Source organism: Thalassophryne amazonica, chromosome 13 (assembly GCF_902500255.1).
Source record: "Thalassophryne amazonica chromosome 13, fThaAma1.1, whole genome shotgun sequence".
Taxonomy (NCBI): Eukaryota; Metazoa; Chordata; class Actinopteri; order Batrachoidiformes; family Batrachoididae; genus Thalassophryne; species Thalassophryne amazonica.
In genome coordinates this window covers 15,156,274-15,178,964 of record NC_047115.1, presented here as the reverse complement: position 1 = coordinate 15,178,964, position 22,691 = coordinate 15,156,274, and the positions used below count along the sequence as shown (strand labels likewise).

The 22,691-nt window shown below is 40.2% G+C and overlaps 1 protein-coding gene across 1 annotated transcript in view; it reads left to right on the top strand.

Annotated features, from left to right (window-relative positions):
* Positions 1 to 21,480, top strand: part of LOC117523840 (bcl-2-like protein 11) — a 77,960-nt gene extending 56,480 nt beyond the window's left edge. Inside the window, 1 exon segment of the mRNA XM_034185455.1 lies at positions 18,782 to 21,480. Within this exon segment, the coding sequence (XP_034041346.1) occupies positions 18,782 to 18,934 (153 nt within the window). The 3' untranslated portion in view covers positions 18,935 to 21,480.
* Positions 21,481 to 22,691: the final 1,211 nt, after the last annotated feature.

Here is a 22,691-nt window from a genome sequence, read left to right as displayed (position 1 = left end):
GGAAGTTGAAAATCACATGATGCGTTACGTCACACTTAACAACCGGATAATCCTCCAAATTAAAAATCAAGAAGAGGAAGAGTTGATCCGTGTCTTTCTTCGTGGTTTTGCCAGGCCTTTTTCAGTTTGGGCAGAAGCTGAAATAATTTAAACACGGTAGAACTTGACAGTTGAAACCCAGTGCATGGCTGAATTCAAAGGATTAAAGGCCTGAGAAACGTCGAGAAGCTGTCAAAGCAAATTAACTGGACTCCTTTATATACTGATAAGCTTCACAAAATGGCAGAGGAAGCTTTTGGGAAGACAGTGACCCAACTGAAGGAGGAAAGAACCCTGACTAAAATTGCTTTCACCAAAGCAGTTAATTTTCTCACCCGAGCAGCACAAGGCATGGCCAAAAGTGAACTACAAGAGGAGTTCAAGAAACTCACCTGTGAAGCAAGAAAGCTCTGTGAAACAAATGATGATTACAAAGCTGGTTTAATGGCAGATCTTGAGGATGCTAATAAGGAGGCAGAGCTGGACAAGCAACAGGAGGAAACCTGGAGAAAACAATTTACGATGTCAATCAAAATTGGATGAAGTCAAGAGCTGGTACAATCCAAATTATGGTCATGTTACGGGGAGGATGAACTAGAAACATCATCCGTGAGGCAGAGAAAGCTTGTGATGATGCTGCTGCAATACTAATCACTGCTGTAAATCAAGATGGCTATGACGTGCAGATGACTTTCATGACACAGCTGGTCCAAGAAGCTACTAAAAGCGTTGTGGCTTGGGAGTTGTGGATTCCAGCCAAGGAGAAATCTGGTCTGGAAGGTTGAGTAAGGACCTTAATTGATCAAGAATAGCTTGAAGTAAGAAGGGGCAGAGTTTGCTGTCGCACAAAGTATTGCAAAGGAGAAAGGTGCAGAAATGGCAGCCTCAGCTGCAGCAGCCAGCATAGCAACCGCACCAGCTCCACACACCGCACCACTTGTGAGAAATAAAGCCGGTTAGTCTGCCCAGATTTTATGGGTGCAAAAGGGACTTTCACCTATGGAAAAGGGATTGGGAGAGCCTGCAAAAGCAGGGAGAACCCACCAGCTCAGTGGAAGTGAAAAAAAAAATGCAACTCTTAGATAGTGTGGATGAGAAGATCTCCAGAGACTTCCACCTGTCAACATACAACACTGCTCAAGACATGTTCCGTGTATTGGAAAACAGATTGGAAATAAATCTACAATTGCCTGGAGATAATTGAGATAATTGAATTGATAACTGGAGATAATTGAAGAACTTGATAAGATTCCTCCTCTGAGATAAAATCACCCAAGGAAGGTGATTGACCTAATCCAAACCGTCGAGAAAGCTGGGCAGACCTCACTGAGCTCGGGGACACAGGAGCCATCAAGAATCCACTGGTGACCAAGTCAATTGAAAGCAAGCTACCAGATGCTGTAAAGAAAGACTGGCTTGTATTTATGGTGAACCCCCACAATAATGTCACAAGAGACAATCATTTTGATAGCCTCCTAAACTTCTGAAAACTCAGAGGAAATTCTGGAGAATTGGAACAGCTCGTGTAACTGAGAAGCAAGAAAGGAAATTAAAAAAAAAAAACCTGCTTTCACACGTTCCACATGGAAAGAAGGATGTGTTGGGTTGCTGTGGAGATGAAAAAGCATACAGATAAAAATTTCTTCTGTAAGAGGTTCAAGGGATTGAAGTTGGCTGAGAAGTTAAGTGCTGTGAGGAAGCTGGGAGCATGTGAAACGTGCTTGGGATGTCATGGAAAAGAGGATGAGTGCATCGGAACCTACCTGTGCAGAAATAAAGATTGCAGGAAAGGGAACTTGTCAAATCACCATTACTTTCTTTGTCCAAGGGGGAATCCAGAAGAGGCGGGGAAGATAAAGGTGGAAAAGAGAGCAGGAGAAAGCCCAAGCTTACAGAGGAACAGGAAAAATTTATGGCCGAACTCTCCCCAGAAATGGCAGAAAAATGCAAGCAGGCTTTTACCAACATGACTGCGAAAACAAGCTGTACAAGAAAGGAACAGCTGGGACTGGTGGCAGAGAATGGATTGGAAGAGCTGCCAGTTATCATGATGCTGTTATCAGTCACTGCTAATTCTGGTCAGAAAGTTGGAACCCTGATTGACTTGGCATCGGACACCAACTACATTACTCACAGAGCTGCTGAAAGACTTCAGGAGTTCAGGAGTGAGAAGTTCACGTTAGTTGTCCAGGGAGTAGGAGGTATGGCTATGACGGTTACTACCATGCAATATCTACTCAGGGTGAGAGTCAAGACACCCAGAGGGACAGAACAAGCCCACGAACTCATCTGCTGTGGGCTAAATTAAATAGCCAAAGTCCACAGAGTTATCAATCCTGAACAGTTGAAGAAATTCTTCCCAGAGGTTGGGCTGGAGGATCTGAGAAGACCGGAGAGCATTGAACTGCGTATTAGCCACCGTGAAGGTAGATTGGCCCCGCAAAGGGTGAAGATCGTTGGGGAGCTTTGGGACGGCCCACTGGGAAAAACTGTAGGAGGAGCTCATCCGGATCTCTTTGAGGAAGTGAACATGACAGCACACCGATCAGAAACACACTTTGCCCGCTCCATGAGAACGGCTGCTGTGAAATATGAAGAGATCATTGGGGGAGGAGAGAGCTTGGCTGAAACCACAGTTGCAAGCACAGAGTTTCTGGAATGGTGGAGATGGGATAGCATTGGAGCAGCCAGTGACCCAAAATGTGGTGGATGTTGTTGCGGTAGTTGTCAACCAGGGGGAAAGGAGATGACATTGAATGAGGAGAAGGAGCTTGAAATCATAAAGCAAGGCCTCACCTACATAAAAGTAGATGCCCACAGCGATGCTCCGCACTGGGACTCAAAATACCCCTGGATTGCAGACCCAACTTCTCTTCCTAATAACAGGAGTGCAGTGGAGGCCACCTTTCTGAGAACAGAAAGACAGCTCAGGAGGGATCCCAAGTGGCACACTGCCTACACAGCTCAAGTGCATGAAATGGTTGCGAGAGGAGCAGCAAGAAAACTCACCAAGGAGTGTGTCAACAATTGGAAAGGGCCGGTGTGGTATGTGAGCCACTTAATTGCACCACATCCCCACTCTCTGACAACGCCAATACGCATTGTATGGAACAGCAGCCAAAATTCAAGGGCTGAGTATGAGCGATCTCTTGTTGAAGGGGCCTGATGTTCTTAATTCAATCTGGGCAGTTTTACTCAGGTTCAGGAGAGGGGTTTTTGCAGCTCTGGGGGACATCAGGAAGATGTACAACTCTGTGTGGCTGGAAGACCAAGAGATGCACCTCCACAGATTCCTATGGAGAGATACTCAGGATGAGGAGATCGGAGAGTATGTGGTCACTAGCGTAAACATGGATGATCGACCAGCAGGATGCATAGCACAGCTGGCTATGCGGGAGACAGTGAGGCTACCGATGTTTACTCACCTGGAGGAGGAGCGTAGAGTCATAGAGGAGGACAGCTACGTTGATGATGTCCTGACATCCCACTGCGACCCAAAGAGGCTGGATGAGATGACAAAGGGTGTAGAGAAAATTCTGAGAGCTGGGGGGTTTTTCCTCAAGCCATGAGTCCATTCAGTGCAAAGTGGGAGGCAGAAAAGCCTGAATCAGGAAAGGCAACAAGGTAAAGTGGAATCATAATACTTCCCAATCAGATGAAAGAGAGTGAAAATAGAGCCCTAGGGGTTGGATACCTGGTCCAGGAGGACAAGCTTTACATAACAGCCTCGATAGAAATCCTCGAAAGAAAATGAGGATAGGCCAAGACCTCCTTGAAGAGGAAGTAAGCGAGAAGACTCCTGACCCACTGACCAGAAGAGAGCTGTTGAGCCAAGTAGCTGGGCTCTATGATCCAATCAGCCTGGTTTCACCCATCAAGCAGAAAGGAGTCATACAACCCCTGGCAAAAATTATGGAATCACCGGCCTCGGAGGATGTTCATTTAGTTGTTTAATTTTGTAGAAAAAAAGAAGATCAGACATGACACAAAACTAAAGTCATTTCAAATGGCAACTTTCTGGCTTTAAGAAACACTATAAGAAATCAGGAAAAAAAATTGTGGCAGTCAATAACGGTTACTTTTTAGACCAAGCAGAGGGAAAAAAAATATGGACTCACTCAATTCTGAGGAAAAAATTATGGAATCATGAAAAACAAAAGAACGCTCCAACACATCACTAGTATTTTGTTGCACCACCTCTGGCTTTTATAACAGCTTGCAGTCTCTGAGGCATGGACTTAATGAGTGACAAACAGTACTCTTCATCAATCTGGCTCCAACTTTCTCTGATTGCTGTTGCCAGATCAGCTTTGCAGGTTGGAGCCTTGTCATGGACCATTTTCTTCAACTTCCACCAAAGATTTTCAATTGGATTAAGATCTGGACTATTTGCAGGCCATGACATTGACCCTATGTGTCTTTTGCAAGGAATGTTTTCACAGTTTTTGCTCTATGGCAAGATGCATTATCATCTTGAAAAATGATTTCATCATCCCCAAACATCCTTTCAATTGATGGGATAAGAAAAGTGTTCAAAATATCAACGTAAACTTGTGCATTTATTGATGATGTAATGAGAGCCATCTCCCCAGTGCCTTTACCTGACATGCAGCCCCATATCATCAATGACTGTGGAAATTTACATGTTCTCTTCAGGCAGTCATCTTTATAAATCTCATTGGAACGACACCAAACAAAAGTTCCAGCATCATCACCTTGCCCAATGCAGATTCGAGATTCATCACTGAATATGACTTTCATCCAGTCATCCACAGTCCACGATTGCTTTTCCTTAGCCCATTGTAACCTTGTTTTTTTCTGTTTAGGTGTTAATGATGGCTTTCGTTTAGCTTTTCTGTATGTAAATCCCATTTCCTTTAGGCGGTTTCTTACAGTTCGGTCACAGACGTTGACTCCAGTTTCCTCCCATTCGTTCCTCATTTGTTTTGTTGTGCATTTTTGATTTTTGAGACATAATTGCTTTAAGTTTTCTGTCTTGATGCTTTGATGTCTTCCTTGGTCTACCAGTATGTTTGCCTTTAACAACCTTCCCATGTTGTTTGTATTTGGTCCAGAGTTTAGACACAGCTGACTGTGAACAACCAACATCTTTTGCAACATTGCGTGATGATTTACCCTCTTTTAAGAGTTTGATAATCCTCTCCTTTGTTTCAATTGACATCTCTCGTGTTGGAGCCATGATTTATGTCAGTCCACTTGGTGCAACAGCTCTCCAAGGTGTGATCACTCCTTTTTAGATGCAGACTAATGAGCAGATCTGATTTGATGCAGGTGTTAGTTTTGGGGATGAAAATTTACAGGGTGATTCCAATAATTTATTCCTCAGAATTGAGTGAGTCCATGTTTATTTCCCTCTGCTTGGTCTAAAAAAGTAACCGTCACTGACTGCCACAATAATTTTTCTTGATTTCTTATAGTGTTTCTTAAAGCCAGAAAGTTGACATTGAAATTACTTTAGTTTTGTGTCATGTCCTGTGGTCTGCTTTTTTTCTACAAAATTAAACAACTGAATGAACATCCTCCGAGGCCGGTGATTCCATAATTATTGCCAGGGGTTGTACTTGTCAGGAAAGCATGTCCAAGAGACTGGAGGAAGAAGTCTGACACGAGATACTTGGGACAAACCCCTCTCTGGGAACCTCCAGATGGAAGCCATCAAACTGTTTGAGGAGTATGTGCGTCTTGGTCAGACCACTTTCCATAGAAGCCTCACACCAGCTGACTGGGTCGGAAAACCTTGGGGAATAACTTTCTCCAATGGAAGTGACAAGAGCTTTGGAGCTGTAGTATATTTCAGGTGGGAGACTGAGCAAGGTATCCAGGTTAGATTGTTTGACTCTAAGGCAAAACGTACACCACTGGACCAGAAAGGAGAACCGGTCAAGGCAGAGATCTGTGGTGCAGTGTTCGCTACCCGGCTCAAAAGATACATCGAAAAGCACAGCTGAATGGAAATAGAATGATGGTTCCACCTGCTGGACAGCCAAACTGTGTTGGGAGCCATTCAGTGAGATAACTATGGATACCAGACCTTCTTTGCAAATAGGGTCAGAGAAATTCAGAAGGCTGGACCACTCGGGGACTGGTGGTGGATCCCAGGGGATGTAAATATTGCTGATATTATAACTAGAGGAGCAAGTCCTGAGGATCTCAATAAAGTTTCAGAATGGCAAAATGGACCTCAGTTCCTGAGGCAGCCAGTGGAGGAGTGGCCAAAAAAGTCAGCTACAGAGATTGCAGCAAATGCCAAAGAGGGCATAGAGAAATGTCAAAGAAAGGCTTTCTCAGCAGTACTGACCAGAGCCCAGAAGAGAAAACTGGGTACAGCACTTCAAACCCCTAACTGTAATGAACCTGTGACCTATCCAATGACCTCTGATTGTCTTGAGGAAGTTCCAGCCCGCAGGCCTCCTGCTGGCTCAGTAGTTAAGCTACGTGTTGATGAGAGGAGTTTCAGCAGTTTATCTAAACTGGTCAGAGTCATTGCCTGGGTGTGGAGGGCTGCCACTAGGTGGAAGATGAAGGGTTCAGCAGTCTGTAAGGCAAAGTGGGAGGCAATACCTCTAAAGGAGGAGGCCAAAGCTAAGCTAGCCATTCTGGCTATTGGAGAGTGTGAAGATGCACTTCGAGACCTTTTCCTTGCATCCCTGGAAGGCGTCAACTTTCATGACACTACCCTCAACAGACTGGCCGTATACAAAGACAATGAATCAGGACTGCTACTATGTGGAGGAAGAATACAGTTCTTCAACAAAGATGGAAGCGCAGTACCGATCCTGCCATATGAAGCGTGGATATCAACACTCCTAGCTCAGGAGGCTCACAAAGCAAACCACGAGGAGGTAGCAGGAACACTCCTACGGATGAGGAAGAAAGCCTGGGTTATAAGAGACTGAAGACTGGCTAAGAAAGTTGTTGACAACTGTGTGATATGCAGAAAAGCCAGAGCGAGAAAGTGCCAGCAAATCATGGGTGACCTTCCAACTTGACAATCATCATCATCATCATCATCATCACCATCATCACCACCATCATCATCATCACCATCATCATTTGAGAAATGTTCTGCTTTTTTCATCAGTATTTCCTCTGCTTATGTATTTCTTGAGCATGTTTTTGTGTTTTCTGCAGATCAGACTGAACATTAATGCTCTCGAGAGGCTAAAACACTTTAAAATGAGTGATAAAAGTAGATTTTATAGAAGAATTTATAACAATAAATGAGCTCCAAGTGCTTTACACCAAGATAAAAGAAATATTACTACAACTAATATTACTACGAATACTACCACCACCACCATCACCACTATTGCAGCTACTACTACTACCACCAGTATTACAAATACTACAACTATTATTACTCCTACTACTACTACAACTACTACTACCTCTGTTACTACTGCTACTACTACTACTAATAATAATAATGTTACTAGTATTAGTACTACTACTATTATTACAACTACCACTCCTACTTATATTACTACTACCACTACTATGACTAATATACTACGACAGTTAGTACAACTACTATTATTACTACTACTATTGCTACTACTACAATCCGTGTTACTATTACTGCAACTAATATTATTCCTACTACTAATAGTCTTACTACAACTACTACTAGCTATGTTACTACTAATAATAATAATAACAACAATAGTACTAGTACTACTAATATTACAACTACTACTACTACCACTACTACTTATATTACTAGTAATAATACTGTTATTACTGCTATTAATGCTACTACTACTACTACTACTACTGTTTTTACTAGTACTATCACTACTAATACTACTACTACTACTACTACTGTTACTACTATTATTACTACTACTGCTACTACCCCACTTCTACTTTTACTTCTACTAATATTACTACTACTGTGATTACTACTACTACCACTAACATTATTCTTTATTCATTTATTTTTGTTTTACAAGAAAACACACAACAGTAGTAATAAAAAAAACAAAATTATTGATGCTGTTGTTTTGCGCAATTATGTAAACAAAAAAAATCCTGCCAGTAAACACTGAAAAAAGACAGGATGTTAATAGTTATTATTTCCCTAAGATGCAGTTTCAATTCCTTGAGTATTTATTTATTTGTTGTTAAACTAAATCACTGCACAGACGTCATCAGACGTATTTGAGCACTAGAATGCTGGATACTTTGTGAACTTGTTGGGATGCAGTAACGTGAACCAGGTGTGTGGTGATTTTGATCAAACCTGCAGAATCATCATAACGGTGTTCAGTAGATTTGCAGATGCTGCGTGAAGCCTTCACTCTGCAGCTGCGTGCAGGCTGCCGTGTGCGCACGTTTGTGCCAGATGAACGACTTGTTGGAAGTCTGCAGAGCTGCATGAAATGAATTAGCAGCAGGTTTCTCCAGCTGTTGGAAGGAAGGGTTATTTGAGGTAACATTTCAAATGAGGAAGCTATTAGAGGAGCAGTGTGTATTTCCTTTTGCACAATTCTGAGGTACTGGGTAGAAAAGCGGGAGGGTATGGAGACTGTCAGCTTGCTGTTCGTCAGCTGAGTACATCTGCTCCTGGTTAGAGTCTAAATTGTACCTCTCGTCCCAGTGGTGAAATGTGAGCAATCACCTAAATCACAGATGTTTTCTCGAGTCTTTATGACATTTTACATCTTGGTTCATTTGTATTCCCCAAGCAGTTAATACAGACCACGTCGGAGCAAGTAGTTTTTACTTTGTGGATATAAAATGAAATATTCAGACTTACTTGGCAAGCATGGATCGTTTTTAAAAGATGATGATTACAGCTGAGTTATACGCCAACGTACTTGACCTGCTTCACTTTCTCCAAACCCAGTGGGACTGAGCCAGGTTTTACTTGCAGAGTACCAGAAGTCTAGAATTTGGAGAAGCTGCTTCACTCTCGGTTACAAGACGTCCCAGTGTGGACTGGTGATGAAGACCCATCTGCACTAAAAATGCAGCATCATCTGATTTTGAGAAAAATAGGCCTTGTTTTCTGCATGGCAGCTTTTTGGATGTTCCTCTCCGTTTGTGCTGAGCTTTTACTCTGCCACTATGTGCCGTGGGGGTGCAACAGCCTGCACCTGCTATAGTAGACCCCATGGTGTCCAGAACCCACCTCCATATCTGTGCTTAATTTGGTGAGCATTAAAATAATCTAATTTGACCTTTGATCACATTGACCTTTCTGAAAACAAACCCTTTGAGTGCAGTTTAACAGTCATCCACATATGCAGCTTCGTGGGAATGAGCCAAAGGACCTGAGTGAAGAGGGAGAACAGATACATGCTGCTCAAACGTTGATCTATCTATAATAGTGCAGCAGCTATATATTTAGAGCAAAATCATGCAAACGGTGATACAAGCACCAAAGGTGGCACAAATACTCCTTAGACATTATTCTTTTGAAAAAAACGATTGGCCACTTGAATTTTCAATAGGCGGCCAGGTAGGGGTCAATTGAAGAATTACACAGGGGTCAAAATTAAAAATGCTCAAGTCATTTTGAAAACTACACCACATTATTTGTCTGATCGTAAAGAGTCCAAAAAGGTATAGTTTGGACTATTTATGACTGAATGATCAGGAGTTATGGGGTAAAAACAGCAAAAATGGTGACAAAGGTCAGTTTCAGTTTGTACAGGGGTCAAAACTTAAAGTTGCTCCAATTGTGGTAAAAAATTATGCAAATTATTGGTTGAGTTAACAGGGTTTTAAAAAGGAATAGTTTGGACCATGTATCATGCTTAGTTATCATGTTACGGGGTAACATATGTCACATGTCATAGAATCCAATGGATGTTGACCTTGTTTGACCTTTACTTTGGAGACCAAACATTCAACACAATCAAAACTATTCCATTTATTAATCCTATTAGCTCAACCAATAATTTGCATCACTTTTTACCAAAATTGAAGGAACTTTAACTTTTGACCCCTGTACAAACTGAAACTGACCTTTTTCACCATTTTTGCTGTTTTTACCCCATAACTCCTGATCATTCAGCCATAGATAGTCAAACCTATACCTTTTTGGAATCTTTACGATCAGACAAATAATGTGGTGTAGTTTTCAAAATGATTTGAGCATTTTTAATTTTGACCCCTGTGTAATTCTTCAACTGACCCCTACCTGGCCGCCTATTAAAAATTCAAGTGGCCAGTTGGTTTTTTTCAAAAGAGTAATGTCTAAGGAGTATTTGTGCCAGCTTTGGTGCTTGTATCACCATTTGCACAATTGTTTCAGTTATCTGCTGCACTATAAAGCAAGATGCATCTGTGTGTGCGCGTGTGTGTATGTGGCTCGCATATCTCTCTGACTGTTTGTCATATCGGCCTCAGCTTTCGGATATGTCTTGCGCATGGCACGATAATGTGCATCCTGTATTATGAAAATTTTGGGGTTAATTTTCAAAACTTTTATTTTGAGGTCATCATCATTATTGGCACAAGGCGGAACATTCTCACGTGCAGCTTCCACAAAGATCGTCAACAAAGAAAAGTCACTCTCTGCCTTAAGCAGATGCCTATCTCTAATACGTTTACGGGGGAGAGACGAAAGAAATAAATTAAAGAAATAAATAATACACAAACACTCAGAGATATGCACACAAAAAAACTGATGCATTGGATGAACTCAATTCAGTTATGAGCAGGATTTCCATCTAACAAATATATGTAGCCCCAATTCAAATAAAGCACATCCATGCAAGATAATTTCATTTAATTTGAGTTGGGACTACATATATTTATTAGATGGAAATCCTGCTCATAACTGAATTGAGTTCATCTAATGAGTCATTTGTTTACTAAAAAAAACCTGACTCATTGGATTGGATTCAATCTATTAAATATATGTAGTCCCAGATCAATTACCGGTGTCAATAGCGTTCAGAGACCAGCTGAAGTATATATGATGGAAACAAAACACCCACACGTCTGATCAAAGTCGCTCAGACTGAAATGTCACTTTCACTGGACAATTATTTTCATCATGGATTTATCTTGGACCCACTTCGGAAAATCCAAAATAACTGGGTTATTGATCTTCAAATATATGTCATCATTACGATTATTAAGGGTCGCTGTCTGCAGCAGACGGTGACGTAATGTGGCCCATCTGACGCTGTCAGACCTGCAGCGATGCTGTTTCTAACACGTCTCGTGTGTTTATGTGAGTCTGCAGATCTTCAGGCTCTGTTTTCTGCTGTTGGTGGTCTGTGACCTTGTGGAGTAACACTTTGGCGTACTGTAACTCCACCTGACCGCAGACTGGAGCCGCTTCCTGCCCTGATGCTGAACATTGGCATTAGATGTAAATGTTATGAAGCATTTAATGCGAGCATAATTGCGAGGTATACTGTGCTGTAATGTACATTTGCACACACACACACCAACACATGGAATTCACACCTGGAGATGGAGAGAGGAAACAGATCTGTACGTCAGGATGTCAGAAGCTATACTTAAGAGCTTCCTGCGCACGTCTTTGATTTTAATTATGATGCCTCTATAATATTAGACTCCAGCATTTGATGCATATCACACTCGGGGAGATCGGATGAAATGAGAGCGGAACTGCAGTGTCAATCATCTTTTAGATTCCTCAGTGCTCAAAATGTGAGCTGATTGATTTCTGCCAATATTCTGAATGCAGCTTGATCAAAAGTGAGCTGTTAGTGAGGCCACACCCACATTTCAAAGTATCATGCTGCCGAGAAAATGTCCCTTAGAGATGTCGAGAAAATATCACTTAGGTTTAAGATCACTCACACTAAAATATCTGACATCATTTCAGTTCAGTGAGTTTGACCGTGACCTCTGACCTTGATTGATCCTAACCAGAATGTCCTAACTTGCCAAGTTTGGTCCAAATTGGAGCTGGTGTTCTGAAGATATACTGCTAGAATTCATTCTACTAGAGTTACACAGTGACCACGGAAAGCACAAGAGCGTGCACCTCTGGTGGCGTCGCTAATTACGTTTGTTTGTTCATTTGTTTATTTGTTAATGTTTGTTGAGAGATGGTCTATTTTTTATTTATCATTATTATTATTGTTTATTACCTCTGCCAGTTAAATAATATTTACACCCCTGTATGTTTGTCTGTTTGTTTGTGAGCAGCCTGGAGCCCACAATTTTTCATAATTTTCAAGGTCAAAGGTCAAACTCTGGAAAAATCTTGCAAAAATACCCATCCTTTAACATTGAATGAATTTTCAAAAACTCATACCTCTGTCAAAAAAGATCAAATCTCTTTCATATTTGAGAGTGTTGTGTAGGATGGCATCCTTTATCGACTGACAGAGTTTGATCCGGATCTGATCCACATTCCAGATTTTGTGACCATTTAAATTTAACATTGAAAACCCCATTTAACATATATTTTACATTATATCTTAATCAAACATCCCCCAATCACTCTCATATTTGAAAGTGAGGTGCAGATTGGCACTCACTATTACCTGACAAAGTTTAATCTGGATCTGATCCAGATTGTGAGTTTTGTGGACTTTTGAATTTTATATTGAAAAGCCCATTTGATGTACATTTGACATTATATCTCAACCAAAAGGGCCTCAGTCACTCTCATTTTTCTGTTATGGATATACCTACACCACCAAAATTGGATGCAGGTTCCAATTTTATGCCTGTTTGTCTTCCAGTTATCAGTCAGAAACCAAGTGTCAAAAAGCAATAAATGGACTGCATTTATATAGCACTTTTCCATCTGCATCAGATGCCCAAAGCGCTTTTAGTGCAGCAGATAACTGAAGGAATACTTCACATGGTGATACAAGCACCAAATCCAGCACAAATTCTCCTTAGACATTGCTCTTTTGAAAAAACGACGGGCCACTTGAATTTTCAGTGGGTGGCCACATAGGGGTCAATTGAAGAATTACACAGGGGTTAAAATATAAAAATGCACCAATCATATTGAAAACTATGCCACATAATTTGTCTGATCATAAAGATTCCAAAAAGGTATAGTTTGGACTATCTATGACTGAATGTTATGGAGTTATGGGGTAAAAAACCTTAAGAATGGTGACAAAGGTCAATTTCAGTTTGTACAGGGGTCAAAAGTTAAAGTTGCTCCAATTTTTGTGTTGAATGCTTGGTCTCTAAAGTAAAGGTCAAATAATGTTGACGTGCATTGAATTCTATGACATGTGACATATGTTACCCCGTAACGTGATAACTAAGCATGATACATGGTGCAAACGATTCCTTTTTGAAACCCAGTTAACTCAACAAATAATTTGCATCACCTTTGAACAAAATTGGAGCAACTTTAACTTGTGACCCCTGTACAAATGGAAACTGACCTTTGTCACCATTCTTGTTGTTTTTACCACATAACTCTATAGAATTCAGTCATAGATAGTCCAAACTATACCTTTTTGGAATCTTTACAATCAGACAAATAATGTGGTATAATTTCAATATGACTGGAGCATTTTTATATTTTGACCCCTATGTAATTCTTCAATTGACCCCTATGTGGCCACCTATTGAAAATTCAAGTGGCCTGTCGTTTTGTTTTTTGTTTTTTCAAAAGAGTAATATCTAAGGTGTACTTTTGCCAAATTTGGTGCTTGTATCACCATTTGAAGGATTCCTCTGTAAAAATTCTGTTATCTGCTGCACTATTTACAAATAATGCCTCACATTCACCCCGATGTCAGGGTACTGCCATACAAGGCGCCCACTACACACTGGGAGCAACTAGGAGATTAAGGACCTTGCCCTTAGTGAATTTTTTGGTCAGGCTGGGATTTGAACTGAGGCGCCTCTGATCACGTTTTAACCACTAGATCATCACTTCCCCTCAAATGACAAATTGTGCACAGCAGAGATAACCAGTGTGTGAAAATGATCTGAAAAAGAATTCAGAAACCGAAAAAGTAAAAAAAAAACAAAAACCTGACAACACCACAAAAAACTGTGATTCAAGTGCATGAACTAAATACACCCTCCTGACATTTGATCACATCTAATTTAGCTTAACCCGTTTTGTCCCACTGACAACAATTGTTGAAACTAGTTGTTTGAAACTAGTGTTGGCGGAGGTTTGCGCTCTACAAGCGCAGTGCTGTAGTTATTATTATTATCATTATTATTATCTATGTATCAGTTTTAAGCAGTTTAATACAGAGAAAAAACTACACACAGAAATAAAGGTACTTCATTTTAAATAGATTTCAGAGTTGTGTAAGAATAGTTTGAAATGTAATCAGTTACTGGATACAAAATTTAACATATTTAATTTATCATTTATCAGATTAGAAAATTAATTTTTGTAGTTGTGTCCATTTTTAGTCTGAATTTCCTTTTGATTTGATTTGATCCATTTGATTGAAGTTTTCCAATTGCATTGTAAGTAATCTAAAATTATTCAGATTGTATTGTATTTTGTATTCAGTAACTGATTATGGTTTAAAACAATCCTACACAACTCTGTTGGATTTCAACACAAATACAGTTTTTGTCAGTTTTCTGGAAAATCAAAAAGGACTTGATTCTTTAAAAAAATACCTGTTGAAATATTTAATTTGAAACTCCTGAAATGATTCTCTCTGGGTTTCACTGGAGCAGCGTGGTGGTGTCGCCTCACAAGAAGGTTGTCAATTCAAACCCAGTCAATTCAAACTCATGCAGATCATCCCATCAGTATGTGGAATATGGATGGTTGGTGTTTTTGCTCATCGACCTGTCAGTCTGAAGGTTTTCCAGAGTGTACAATTCCCAGAGGTAGCTCAGAAAGAGATTTTACTGGGATGAATTAATATGTGCTGTCACCTATAACGAAGGAGGAATTTAAAGTATTTAAAACCCCAATTTCCTCATTTCTGTCCTATTTCACTCTCAAAACAACAACTCCTTTTAACTCACACCCTGCTGTTTTCGGAGTTTTTCTACATCACGCAGCCGTTTTTTTCTCTCGAACCCCTTGACACTGCATGCGATTTTAAATCAATCAATTTTATTTATATAGCACCAAATCACAACAAACAGTTGCCCCAAGGCGTTTTATATTGTAAGGCAAGGCCATACAATAATTACGTAAAAACCCCAACGGTCAAAACAACCCCCTGTGAGCAAGCACTTGGAAAAACTCCCTTTTAACAGGAAGAAACCTCCAGCAGAACCAGGCTCAGGGAGGGGCAGTCTTCTGCTGGGACTGGTTGGGGCTGAGGGAGAGAACCAGGAAAAAGATATGCTGTGGAGGGGAGCAGAGATCAATCACTAATGATTAAATGCAGAGTGGTGCATACAGACCAAAAAGAGAAAGAAACACTCAGTGCATCATGGGAACCCCCCAGCAGTCTAAGTCTATAGCAGCATAACTAAGGGATGGTTCAGGGTCACCTGATCCAGCCCTAACTATAAGCTTTAGCAAAAAGGAAAGTTTTAAGCCTAATCTTAAAAGTAGAGAGGGTGTCTGTCTCCCTGATCTGAATTGGGAGCTGGTTCCAGAGGAGAGGAGCCTGAAAGCTGAAGGCTCTGCCTCCCATTCTACTCTTACAAACCCTAGGAACTACAAGTAAGCCTGCAGTCTGAGAGCGAAGCGCTCTATTGATATGGGTGATATGGTACTATGAGGTCCCTAAGATAAGATGGGACCTGATTATTCAAAACCTTATAAGTAAGAAGAAGAATTTTAAATTCTATTCTAGAATTAACAGGAAGCCAATGAAGAGAGGCCAATATGGGTGAGATATGCTCTCTCCTTCTAGTCCCCGTTAGTACTCTAGCTGCAGCATTTTGAATTAACTGAAGGCTTTTCAGGGAACTTTTAGGACAACCTGATAATAATGAATTACAATAGTCCAGCCTAGAGGAAATAAATGCATGAATTAGTTTTTCAGCATCACTCTGAGACAAGACCTTTCTAATTTTAGAGATATTGCGTAAATGCAAAAAGCAGTCCTACATATTTGTTTAATATGCGCATTGAATGACATATCCTGATCAAAAATGACTCCAAGATTTCTCACAGTATTACTAGAGGTCAGGGTAATGCCATCCAGAGTAAGGATCTGGTTAGACACCATGTTTCTAAGATTTGTGGGGCCAAGTACAATAACTTCAGTTTTATCTGAGTTTAAAAGCAGGAAATTAGAGGTCATCCATGTCTTTATGTCTGTAAGACAATCCTGCAGTTTAGCTAATTGGTGTGTGTCCTCTGGCTTCATGGATAGATAAAGCTGGGTATCATCTGCGTAACAATGAAAATTTAAGCAATGCCGTCTAATAATACTGCCTAAGGGAAGCATGTATAAAGTGAATAAAATTGGTCCTAGCACAGAACCTTGTGGAACTCCATAATTAACCTTAGTCTGTGAAGAAGATTCCCCATTTACATGAACAAATTGTAATCTATTAGATAAATACGATTCAAACCACTGCAGCGCAGTGTCTTTAATACCTATGGCATGCTCTAATCTCTGTAATAAAATTTTATGGTCAACAGTATCAAAAGCAGCACTGAGGTCTAACAGAACAAGCACAGAGATGAGTCCACTGTCTGAGGCCATAAGAAGATCATTTGTAACCTTCACTAATGCTGTTTCTGTACTATGATGAATTCTAAAACCTGACTGAAACTCTTCAAATAGACCATTCATCGGCAAATGATCAGTTAGCTGTTTTACAACTACCCTTTCAAGAATTTTTGAGAGAAAAGGAAGGTTGGAGATTGGCCTATAATTAGCTAAGATAGCTGGGTCAAGTGATGGCTTTTTAAGTAATGGTTTAATTACTGCCACCTTAAAAGCCTGTGGTACATAGCCAACTAATAAAGATAGATTGATCATATTTAAGATCGAAACATTAAATAATGGTAGGGCTTCCTTGAGCAGCCTGGTAGGAATGGGGTCTAATAGACATGTTGATGGTTTGGATGAAGTAACTAATGAAAATAACTCAGACAGAACAATCAGAGAGAAAGAGTCTAACCAAATACCGGCATCAGTGAAAGCAGCCAAAGATAACAATACGTCTTTGAGATGGTTATGAGTCATTTTTTCTCTAATAGTTAAAATTTTATTAGCAAAGAAAGTCATGAAGTCATTACTAGTTAAAGGAATACTTGGCTCAATAGAGCTCTGACTCTTTGTCAGCCTGGCTACAGTGCTGAAAAGAAACCTGGGGTTGTTCTTATTTTCTTCAATTAGTGATGAGTAGTAAGATGTCCTAGCTTTACGGAGGGCTTTTTTATAGAGCAACAGACTCTTTTTCCAGGCTAAGTGAAGATCTTCTAAGTTAGTGAGACGCCATTTCCTCTCCAACTTACGGGTTATCTGCTTTAAGCTGCGAGTTTGTGAGTTATACCACGGAGTCAGGCACTTCTGATTTAAAGCTCTCATTTTCAGAGGAGCTACAGCATCCAAAGTTGTCTTCAATGAGGATGTAAAACTATTGACGAGATACTCTATCTCACTTACAGAGTTTAGCTAGCTACTCTGCACTGTGTTGGTATATGGCATTAGAGAACATAAAGAAGGAATCATATCCTTAAACCTAGTTACAGTGCTTTCTGAAAGACTTCTAGTGTAATGAAACTTATTCCCCACTGCTGGGTAGTCCATCAGAGTAAATGTAAATGTTATTAAGAAATGATCAGACAGAAGGGAGTTTTCAGGGAATACTGTTAAGTCTTCAATTTCCATACCATAAGTCAGAACAATATCTAAGATATGATTAAAGTGGTGGGTGGACTCATTTACATTTTGAGCAAAGCCAATTGAGTCTAATAATAGATTAAGTGCAGTGTTGAGGCTGTCATTCTCAGCATCTGTGTGGATGTTAAAATCGCCCACTATAATTATCTGAGCTAAGCACTAAGTCAGACAATAGGTCTGAAAATTCACAGAGAAACTCACAGTAACAACCAGGTGGACGATAGATAATAACAAATAAAACTGTTTTTTGGGACTTCCAATTTGGATGGACAAGACTAAGAGTCAAGCTTTCAAATGAATTAAAGCTCTGTCTGGGTTTTTGATTAATTAATAAGCTGGAATGGAAGATTGCTGCTAATCCTCCGCCTCGGCCCGTGCTATGTGCATTCTGGCAGTTACTGTGACTCGAGGTGTTGACTCATTTAAACTAACATATTCATCCTGCTGTAACCAGGTTTCTGTTAGGCAGAATAAATCAATGTTGATAAATTATTATATCATTTACTAACAGGGACTTAGAAGAGAGAGACCTAATGTTTAATAGACCACATTTAACTGTTTTAGTCTGTGGTGCAGTTGAAGGTGCTATATTATTTTTTCTTTTTGAATTTTTATGCTTAAATAGATTTTTGCTGGTTATTGGTGGTCTGGGAGCAGGCACCGTCTCTACGGGGATGGGGTAATGAGGGGATGGCAGGGGGAGAGAAGCTGCAGAGAGGTGTGTAAGACTACAACTCTGCTTCCTGGTCCCAACCATGGATAGTCACGGTTTGGAGGATTTAAGAAAATTGGCCAGATTTCTAGAAATGAGAGCTGCTCCATCCAAAGTGGGATGGATGCCGTCTCTCCTAACAAGACCAGGTTTTCCCCAGAAGCTTTGCCAATTATCTATGAAGCCCACCTCACTTTTTGGACACCACCCAGACAGCCAGCAATTCAAGGAGAACATGCGGCTAAACATGTCACATGCGGCTAAAATGAAAACTCTTAACCCTTCTTTCCGTTCGCTCCCACAGAGGCTGGCGGGCAGACACAGACATGCCATGATCCATCCCAACCAACTTCCGGCCATCCACCACGAGCCCGTGGTCCTGCTCTGCGTGGGGTTCCTGCTCCTTCTGATTGTACGCGGACTGTACTACAGCCACCAGGAGCCCTCTCAGGTGTAGCCTTCAGAAAACCCAGCAGACGTAGCATTTTCTCTTTATTAATATATCTCTGATGGACCTATCACAGCTTGAACTTCCTTTTCAAATGTAAGGACGAAAACCTCTTTATTTCCCCCCAACCTTCCTTCCTGAATTTTCCTGAACAAGAAGGATTTGTTGGATTTATAACATAATTATAATGAATACAGTCTCCTTTTTAAAGTCTAAAATATCTAGATTTGTTTTTGCACCTGTTTTTTTTCCTTCATGAACTCTGAGCCTTTAATTCTACCAAAGAGGACTCACGGCATCGGAACGTGTCTCCCTGGAAGATGGCGACTTTGTAAATTCAATCGTGCCTTCTTTACATTTTCACCTTCATTTATTTGTCTTTTTCACTGTTTTTCTTTTATGTATATTATATGAGATTTCTGGGTTATGAGACCCGGGATTTTTAAATGCTTTGGCTTCCGCCCCGTGAAACCAGTTTTATTTTTCCCTCGAGGATTCCAGTTTAAGTTTAAAAGTCTCACACTCCATATTTTTTATGATCAGCATGCAGCAAACGTGGTTTCTAATGAAGAAATATTCGCATTTTGACTCCACATTTGTAGAACCACTTTACAACAAATGTCATTTAACAGGTTTCCTGCCGTGAGTTCTCACTGCATGCTAACTTAGATTTAGAGACTTCATCCAATTCTACTTTGTAAATTTCCACAATGAATTCGGTTTCCACTCGGGATTAATATTCCACATTTAAATGTCAGCATTAAGTCTCACAACATCACATTACATTAAGTCAGATTTACAGTATAGTTTGTGGATACACTTTAAAGGGGTCATATTGTGCAAAATCATTTTATCAGCCTTTTGTGATTACTTACAGTTGGAAGCTCATCATAAACATTCCCAAATTCCTACAGTTTTTTTTGACCATGGATGTAGAAATTCTCCTGGTGTAAACAAACTTGAACAATGAAACGCCTCGTTTCGCACTTCCGTGACATATGTTATGGAATAGACTGGAATTTGACTTGTTTTGTGACAAACTCCTGCAGAGAAATTATGAGAGAAGGGAAGCAGCAGATTCTTTCCATTTAAAGCCACAGGCACAGAAAGCTTGTTTTTTCTTAAAAAAAAATTGACACGTTCACTTTTTAAAACCTCAGGAAAATCTTGTTACCAATCATGTCTCTGAGTGCTCTACTCACTTTTTGTATGAACTTTTTGTAATCTTGTTTTTCACATGTTGCTGAAAAGGGAATAAATAGGTTTCAATATAGTCAGCTGTAGTACAACTGTAAAATAACTTAAAATTCCACAACAATAAGACCACCCTTGGATGGGACATGTGGGTTATTTCCCAAGCCAAGACCAGTACCCATTTACAGATGGGTGAACTGGGATGATTTCATATGAAGTGTCTTGTCCAAGGACACAGACAAGTATCCACTTGCTGTGCTTTGTAACAATGCAAAACTTTAACTAGCCATATCATCTGCCTTGTTAATAATACAACTGTATTTATTTCACTAATACAGAATCTCTCTACTGAGTTTTCGATGTAGTTAATTTCAAAATAACATTTCCTTGAATTCAGCAAACACCTGTGGGTGATGATCAGTCATTCTTCAAAAATACACTTTGCAGAATGAGTGGCTTTCCTCTTCTAATCTGCAGTTGTTTCTTTCAGTTTTTAAATGAGCAATACTCACACCCCTTAAGACATGACTCACAGGTTTTAGTGACACAAAGCTTTCTGACTGAATTATGTGGCTTGACACTGTTTGCTAAAAGAGGTCATACTGCCAAACGGCAACTCTTCGACTTTTTTAGAATCGTGGTAATTCCATACTATGGTATACCATTACATTTGTAATCTTCTTAATTGGCTGTAATTGCTGGTAAATTTCGTCAGCCAAATTTCATGAGGTGAACTATTAATCTACCAATGACTGCTTCATTGGTTATTAGCACTGTAACCTCAGGTTGCCCCATTCACTCATATTCATTCATTCCCAACTTAATTTTTCAACATAGGGCTAGATACTTTAATACAACTAGGAGTTTTTTTTTAAGTGCATACCCGTCTGAGGTATTTTTGCTACAGTCTTTAATATCTTTAAATATCTATTTTTTTAGGACACTTAGTGACCTATCTGGACTTGCTGGGAAAAAATGCATAATAAGACCCCTTTAAACAATCACAGAAGCATCAATCACACTGAAATATTTGTGACTGTATCTATAGTGTGCACTCTACATAGGATAAAAAATAATTTAAATTCTGTTTCAAAAGAAAAGAATTGTGTTCAAATGAAACTTCACACTGTTTTTCCACGTTAATGTGTAAATATCCGTTTTATGTTGAGGTCATATTTTAGCTACAGAAGTGCCTGTTATCAGTATGCAAATGTATAATCATGAAAGCTGTTATTTTTCCTTCAAAGGTACTCTTTAAACAAATGCACCAAGCTTCCACTCATGCAGTCAGTGGTGAAAAAAATATATGTAATTTTCCATTAATTTCTACATATCTTTTCAGCTTTTCCAGCCCTAAAAAAGAAAATTCCTGAAAAAGAAAAAAAATATTATGTTTTGGGGTGGTGGCCAAGTGGTTAATGCACTTGGTTTCAGTGCAGAAGGTTCCAGGTCCAAATCCCACCCCTGCCATATTTCTCCATGTAATGTGGAGTTGCATCAGGAAGGGCATCCGGCGTAAAACCTGTGCCAATTCAACATGCAGATCCACCTTGGATTTCCTGTGGTGACACCGAGTGCAAACAAGGGAGCAGCTGAAGGGACTTACTTTTACTCCACAGCATATGGAGGAGTAATTGTTACCAACAAGCAGTTTTGAAGTGTAAAGTTGGAAACTGAATCTCCTCTGACAGATTATAGTGTTTGGATCTATTGTGAGTTGTTTCCAGTGCTGTCTGAAACCTAAATCTTCCTCTAGTGCTGAAAACTCCAGTGAGTGTTCCTGGAACCACTGGAGCCAGTTTCAGTGATGACAGATGCTCTTTATATATATATATATATATACTAGATCAAACTGATCTGGTGCACATGCATCAGATGAGGTGGATCAGATATTTGTGTCAGATCATACAGATCTGTTGCGCAAGTATCAGATCATGCAGATCCATAACAGACAGAACGATCGTGTGCACAAATCTGCTTCACGTGCATCAGATCACACAGATCTGCTGCACACACACCAGCTCGGGCAGAACCACTGTGCATATCGGATCAGGTCGATCTGCTACATTTCTATCACATCAGGCAGTCCACTGAATTTGCAGCTTGTTGACTGTCAGTGCTTCATATCAGCTGCATTAACTGTGTCACTCCTGTTGATTATCCTCTCATTAATCTGTTGGTATTTTAGCTGCAAGATCAGCTATTTCACAACCTTCAGTCATATTTGTCCACTCTTTCAAAACACTCGAATATCTCTTTACTGGGTTCCAGACCTGCAGCGGTAAACTTGCTTCGCCTTCCAAATCTTCATGCTTATGTACTGTAATTCAGGCTGCAGGCCTCGTAGAGTGTTCACGGGTTTGAATCTGCCACTGCAGCTCACTGCATCAGTTCAGGAAGCATCCACTGCTGCCACATCCACCGACCCAAAGAACCACACTCGGTTCTGAGGGGCAATGCCAGTAGACAGCTGACACATGGTCAGGGAAGTGCACTCACAGCTACAGTGTCACAGCTGGCATTCCCTCAAAGTGCAAGTAGCACCACTCATCCGGGTGGCACATTCCAGTGG